General features: G+C 49.5%; 1 protein-coding gene across 1 annotated transcript in view; it reads left to right on the top strand.

The window, feature by feature from the left end:
* Positions 1–611: 611 nt before the first annotated feature.
* The window catches only part of ATXN10 (ataxin 10), a 125,303-nt gene continuing 118,422 nt past the window's right edge, over positions 612–7,492 (top strand). The window contains exon 1 of the mRNA XM_079774523.1: positions 612–916. Coding sequence (XP_079630649.1) covers positions 801–916 — 116 coding nt within the window. The 5' untranslated portion in view covers positions 612–800. The remainder of the gene's footprint in view (positions 917–7,492) is intronic.

Raw genomic sequence — 7,492 nt, 5'->3', positions numbered from 1 at the left:
AGGTCCCCTCATCCTCCCTGGACTCCCCTTTACCCCTCAGTGAACCTGCCCCCTCTCCCCTCCCTCCCCCTCAGTGAACCTGTCCCCTTCCCCTCCCCCTCCCCCTCCCTCCCCCTCAGGTGAACCTGCCCCCTCCCCCTCAGGTGAACCTATCCCCTCCCCCTCCCTCCCCCTCAGGTGAACCTGTCCCCTCCCCCTCCCTCCCCCTCAGGTGAGCCTGTCCCCTCCCCCTCAGGTGAACCTGCCCCCTCCCCCTCAGGTGAACCTATCCCCTCCCCCTCCCTCCCCCTCAGGTGAACCTGTCCCCTCCCCCTCCCTCCCCCTCAGGTGAGCCTGTCCCCTCCCCCTCCCTCCCCCTCAGGTGAACCTGCCCCCTCCCCCTCAGGTGAGCCTGTCCCCTTACCCCCTCCTCATCGGGGTGAACCTTGAACCCAGGCTCCTCCTCTCAGACCTGCACTCTCCAGGACGTGCTTCCCCAAGTCTCACGCAGAACTCCGCCCGCGCCCCCTTCCCTCGGGCTGCACTTCCGCCCGCGCTCCGTCCCCTCGGGCCGCACTTCCGCCCGCGCCCCCTCCCCTCGGGCCGCACTTCCGCCCGCCCCCTCCCCTCGGGCCGCACTTCCGCCCGCGCCCCCTCCCCTCGCGCACAGCCTTTCCGCCGCGGGCGACCCGGCGTCGCGGTGCCGCGAGCTCTCCCTTCAGGTCGGCGTGGCCTGAGGTGCGGGCCTCCTCCCCGCCGGCTTCCCGCCCGCCGCTCCCCCTCCGGCCGCCGCTCGTCCTCGTCGCCGCGGCATCGGCAAGATGGCGGCGCCCAGGCCGCCGCCCGCCGGGCTGTCCGGCATCATGATGCCCGCGCCCATCCCGGACCTGGAGGCTCTCCGCGCGCTGACGGCGCTCTTCAAGGAGCAGCGGAACCGGTAACGCGGCGCGAGCGGCCGGGCGGCCGGCGGGAGGGCGCAGCCTGGCGGGAGCGGGGGCCGGGGGCGGGGAGCGGGGAGCCGGCCGCCCTTCCCCGGAGGCTGCGGCGGAGGCCCCAGGCCGCTTCCTCCCGCGTCTGCCCTCGGGGCGCCCGAGCGGGGGCTGACAGCTGCTCCCCACCTGCCGGTCCAGGCGCGAGGCAGGGGGACCCGACGACCCCTGAGCCCTTCGCCCCCTCGGCCGTTTTGGGACTGGAGCCGATGGCGCTCCTGTCACGTGCAGGCTGCGGGGCTGGGGTGGCCGGAGCAGGTGACAGGGCGCCCGGGTCACGGACCGCACCGGACGCGGGGCGCGTTGGGGGTCGCACCGTCAGGCACTGGGCGGGGCCGGGGTTGGCCTCCCCCGTCCTCACTGCCCGCCAGGCCTGCCGTCCCCGGGGCGGGGCGGGGCGGGGCGGCCCGGGGAGAGCACTGGTCAGGGGCGGCCCTTCAGCCCCCACGCTGCCCCGGGCACCGTAGCCAGGCCAGCAGGTGCCCAGGAGCCCGGCGCACCAGCATGTGCTTCCTGGCCTTGTAAGCGGCGCATATTGGCCACTTTCTAGAAGCCTTGGATTCCTGGTCTAAAAAAGGGGTGTGGGGTACGTCACTGCATTGCTGGGTCGTACAGAGGAATAAACGCAATAGCCTGTGAGAGTATCAAGTGTGTGATGCCCTCAGTCAGTGCGTGTTTGAGTTTGTTCTAATCTCGGCCTCAGTTTTGTCATCTGTTTAATGGGAATAATGTTGTACAGTACTGGTACCTCCCTGCTGGGATTCTTGTAAGGAGCATATGAGATTATGCATTAAACCCTTAGTACCTAGACTAGACACGTACTAGGTGTACCGGTTAATAATGGGGATTTTGTAATCAAAGAAAACACGATAATTTCAAGAGAAACATCAAAAGTGCTGTCTTCAAAGTAATGTCCATCACTAGCTACACATTCCCCTCATTTCAGGTAATCTGTGGATACCGTCCCAATAGAACTTTTCTTGTTTTGAGGCAGACCATTCAGAGACCCAATTTTCCACTTCGTACGTTTTGAAGTGCTGCTCAGAAAGTGCATGTGCCATCGATCGGAACAAGTGGTCATCTGAAGGAGCAAGGTCTGGTGAATACGGCGGGTGGGTTCATACTTCCCAGGCAAGATCTTTTAACGTGTCTTTAACAGGTTTTGAATGTGTGATGGTGCATCATCATGAAGCAGAATTACTTTGCCGTGTCTTCTGGCCCATTCTGGTCATTTCACAATCAAAGCGCGGTTCAAATTGATTATTTGCTGTCGGTAGCGATCAGTATTAACGGTTTCACCTGGTTTTAGAAGCTCATCATACACCACACCTTCCTGATCCCACCAAACACAGAGCATTGTCTTCTTTCCGAAGCGATTTGGCCTTGCACTCGATGTTGATGGTTGACCTGGATCAGTGGTCGGCAAACTCATTAGTCAACAGAGCCAAATATCAACAGCACAACGATTGAAATTTCTTTTGAGAGCCGAAAACCGACTTCTGCGCATGGGCCACGAAGTTTCAGTCGCACTGTACGTGCGCGCCCGCACGTGGTATTTTGTGGAAGAGCCACACTCAAGGCGCCAAAGAGCCGCATGTGGCTCGAGAGCCGAGGTTTGCCGACTACTGACCTGGATCAACCCATGATTTTGCGCATTTGGGATTCTCAAAATAAATCCACTTTTCATCGCCAGTCACAATTCGATGCAAAGACTTTTTTCGTGCCGTTGAAGCAACACTTTACTGATAACTTTTCGGTTTTCCATTTGTCTTTCGTTCAGTTGATGTGGCACCCACTTTCCTTCCTTTAAAATCTCTCCATGGCTTGTAAATGATCGGAAATTGTTTGCTGAGCAACGTTTAATCTTTCTGCAAGTTGTTTTTGAGTTTGACACACATCTTCATCCAATAATGCTTGTCATTGTTGGTCTTCAAACTTTTTCGTTTGACCTGGATGTTCTTTGTCTTTCACATCGAAATCATCCCTTTTAAAGCGTTTAAACCAGCGTTCACAAGTATCTTGAGATGGAGCATGTTCACCATAAGCTTCCCGAAGAATACGATCACTTTCAGCAGCACTTTTCTTCAAAATAAAGTAATGAATTAAAACTTCCAGCAAATGCTCTTTTTTTGGCATGAAATTCGACATTTTTAAGCGTAAAAATATCTATGATGTTAACACCTTCAGCAAATTTGACATATGAAGTTTTGAAGCTTGTTGTCAATCCAACAAAATAGCACACATATCAAATCGCATACACATGTATAACTCCATCTATTGAAAAGAATCCACATTGTTAACTGGTACACCTGGTAGTACTGTTAGCTGATCTCGTCACTTCATACATTTGTGTTCCCCAGTGCCGGGTTCTGTGAAAAGCCCTGTCTGGGAAGCCAGCAGACAGTCCTGCAGTCCCGGGCTGCGCACAAAGGTAGAGCGAGCATACAAGAAAGGGGTGCTAGGGTGGGGTTGGTCCGAATGCTCCCTGGAGGTCCTTAAAGTGGACCCCTTAGTCGGAGCACTTCTGCCTCAGGTCACAATGGTGGGTGTCTGCTGAGAGTGCTGAACGCTTCTCGGGAGGTCATGTTACCTGATGTGGGGCTGATGGGAGATGTGTTGACTGAGTTAATGCCTCAGTAGATCTAAACCAGATGGACCTCTGATGAGTTGTCAGCCATTTGGAGCACCCACTGTGAAACAGGCTCTGTGTAGGGGCTGAGGTACAAAGGTGAAGGGGACATGATCCCTTTTTTCCAAGCTTACTAGGCAAGCTGCTGTGTAAACACACTAACGGGAGGAGCTAGGCAAGAAGAGGTGGTGGCCCAGGGGACCGTGTGGGTCTGTTGGTTGGATCCTGGACGAGCCAGGAAAGGTTTTAGATGACATTGGCTGCCTGGCTGACAGATGAGAGAGCTCATTAGGAAGAACAGTATATGCAGAGGGACCGTAGGCTGATTTTGCACGGTTCCCCAAAGGGTTAAGTGAAATAACAGGAAAGTGTCTGGTACAGGAGACATTCAGACATCACACCCCTCTCTGTAACCTGGAGGATAAAATCCAAGACCCTGAGTCAATTTACAAGGCCTTTTTCTATTCTGCCATTGTGGGGGAGTTAATGGGGAACAGCGAAGGTCCTCTCCAGGGAGTGGCATGATAAGATCTGCGTATTACAAAGAGCTCTCTGGCTGCCCTTGTGGGCGCTAACTCAGAGAGGGGGAGGCTGGAGGCAGGGGACTTTGAAGGCGCTGATGCAGAAGCCCCAGTGAAAGAGAAAAGTGCCGAATCAGGGCATGGTCTATGGGGAGGGACAGGATAAACGTTGAAAATGTTTGCAAGTTGTATGGACAGGACTCGGGGACCAAATGGATTATTAGGGGAGAAGCAGGACACAGATGCTGCCCACATTTAGCTCGAGTTTTCTGGAGCCTGTCCTGTTCCAGGCAGGATTTGGAGACCAGGAAAGGTGAGCGGATGTGCAGGTCTTGGGTGGGGAGGCGGTTGTGTGGTGAGAGTTTGTAAGGATTGGCTTCTGGTCCTGGTCCTGCCACTGCTTCTCTGTGTGTCTTCGGACAGGTCACTAGCTGCCCCTCAGAGGGGTCTCATGGTTTAGACCAGATCCAGCTGCTCCGAGAGGATCCCTCCCCGGCTGAGGAGCCCAGCGGGAGGATGGGCCGCAGTGCCAGGAGCTGGACGGGAAAAGGGAAGCAAAATGAGGCCTCGGAGTAGCAGATAGAAAACATCAGACAAAGCGGAAACAGACAGAAGAGAGTAAGACAGTAATTGATGGAACAAGATTTGCATGTTAGCTAAAAAATGTATTTTGTGGGTCTTCGAAGCCTTGATGCTACAAAACTAGCTTCTGTCTGTGATAGCTGGAGTGACAGAGTGTCATGTAGTGGGAAGACAGTGACTTGGGAACCAGGTAGTTCCTGGGCTTATCTATCTCTCTGGACTTCTTATTTCTCGACTTGAAAATGCGGATGGTACCTCCCACTTTGTAGTGACTGTGAGGGTCTGTAACACTGTATGTGTAGCGCGGTGTTTTATGCCTAGTAGGTGCCATCTAGCACCTGCTATTAAAAAGTAACTGGGCTGTAAGCGACCAAGAACCCAGTTGTGCTTAATCTGCCTTTTAGAAAGCAATGAATGCTATTAAAAAGGTGATGATTCTAATTTTGGGGTTTTCAGGGAAAGGGATGCCAGGATCTCATTGCAACTTTTAGCCAACCTCCAACCCAGTGAGGTAATTCTCCTGTCTCATTGCAATGGTTTTGATATGTCCACAAATTCTCTGCCCTTCAAGAGGAGGAGGGTAATTCCTCTCATTGAGTGGGGGCTGCATTTAGTGTTTGCTTTTAAATAGGAATATGGCAGAAGTGACAGTGTGACTTCTGAGACCAGGTCATGCACAAAAGGCATTGCAGCTGCTCACTGCTCTCTCTTGGACCACTTGCTCTGACAGCCAGCTGCCGTGTCTGAGGACCGCAGGCACCCCTCTAGGCATCTGCTGGGGAGGGATGGAGGCCCCCTGCCAGCAGCCTCTGAAGGAACCATTTACAATTCCTGAGAAATCTTGAGCCAGAACCACACCACTCAGCCACTCCCGACCCTCAGACCTGTGCGGACCCGAAATCTTACTGTTTTCAACTGCTAGATTTTGGGGTCATTTAATAAATAGCAGTAGATAATTAATATTCCCATCTAAATTCTTCTCGATGTGGATTAAACTCAGATTCAATAACCCATTTCTTGAATAGTATCTGAATCACTTAAATCCATAAAAAAATGCTTATGGTAATAAATTACCAGTATTAAGATCTTGCCCACTATTTCTGCTCAGAGGATAATTTTTTTTAACTTACTTTAAGTTTGTATTATACCTTTTTTTAAATGTACATATCTGCATTAAAAAATATTTTTATTGTTTTCAGAGAGGAAAGAGGGAGAAACATCAATGATGGGAGAGAGTCATTGATTGGCTGCCTCCTGCACGTCCCCTACAGGGGATCGTGCCCTCAACCCGGGCATGCGCCCTACCCTGGAATGGAACCATGACCTCCTGGTTTATAGGTCAAATGCTCAGCCACTGAGCCACACTGGCTGGGCCTTATATGCATTTTTAACATTTAACATGTGATTTTTCTTGCTGTGCTCTGAGTCTTTGCAAGTCTTGTTAAATTCTTTTTGGGATGTAGTAAGATATAAATGCATTAAAAAGTCAATTTTTGGCTTTTTCCTAGAAGTATTATTTTTTAACTTTTTAGTCACCTTTGTGATATATCCCTGTCTCTACATTATCTATCTTTATGAAATACATCCAGATAACACATTTTACCCACTGTGTTAAAATGTGGAGCCAAGTGAGGTTGGTTGTCATTCTCTGCCTCTGCTGTACATTAAGTAGCCACTAGCTACAGGTGGCTATTTAAGTTAATTAGAAATAAGTAAAATTAATAATTCTGTTTCTTACTTGCATTAGTCACTTTTTAAGTAGTCAGTAGCCACACGTGGCCGGCCAGTGACTACCTCATTGGTATGCAGATAAAGAATATTTCCATCATTGCAGAAAGTTCTGTTGCATAATGCTGCTCTGTAATTTATTTTTTTTCTATAGAGAAGATTATGTTCCAGTTCTTGAATATTCATGAAATCATGTAACATTTGGATTCTACTTTCTATACATTCTTCTCATGCTTAACTGACACCTTCATTGCTCCTCCATCAGCTAAGCTTCTGAATGAAGTGAGCATTTCACATTCCCTGTATGCCTAGCATTTGCATTGAGTCTGATAATTGTAGGTACTTAACGAATTCCCGTGGAATTGCTTCTGTTTGTGTAACTTATTACTCATTGTGTGTGATTGGTCTTTTTCTTCCATACCCATGTAGACAATAATTTTTTTAAGCCTTCGGTCAAGATGGCTTATTTTTCCTCTTCTGTCTGTGTTTAGTTAAGATAATTTTTCTGGTTACTTCCTTCAAGGTTTTATACATCCTATTTAATAGCGTAGGTACTTCCCTCTACTTCTGAATCCCTTTACCTTATAAACTCTATTTTTCATTTTAAAGAAAGCACTTATTACATTCTAATGTACCGTATAATAATTTACAGCGGTTTTTTATTCTCTGTCTCCTTCCAGAATGGAAGGCCCATAAGGGCAGAGATGTTTGGCTTTTTCATGATTATCCTAGTTGGATAATGCTGCTTGAATTTGATGTCTTCTCTCAAAATTGTCAGCCAGTATTTTTTCAAATATTGTTTATCTTCTGTTCATTTATTTCCTTCTAGGACTCCAATTGCACATATGTTAAACCTTTCATTCTACTTATATGTCCCATAGGCTCCTTTCTGTAGTTCCTATTCTCTCTGAGTTTCTGTTTGAAAATTTTGTACTAATTTGCTGTAGTTCTCTAATCCTCTTTTCTGCGTCTTATTTGCTGTCATCTATTGTGTTCTTAGTTTCAGGTGTATTTTTGAGTCATTGTATTGTAGAATTTCTATTTGATTTTAAAAAAATAGGTTA

The sequence above is a fragment of the Cnephaeus nilssonii genome, assembly GCF_951640355.1.
Source record: "Cnephaeus nilssonii genome assembly, chromosome: 6".
Classification (NCBI taxonomy): Eukaryota; Metazoa; Chordata; class Mammalia; order Chiroptera; family Vespertilionidae; genus Cnephaeus; species Cnephaeus nilssonii.
The sequence above is the reverse complement of the archived record's forward strand: the minus strand, read 5'-3'. Positions and strand labels throughout refer to the sequence as shown.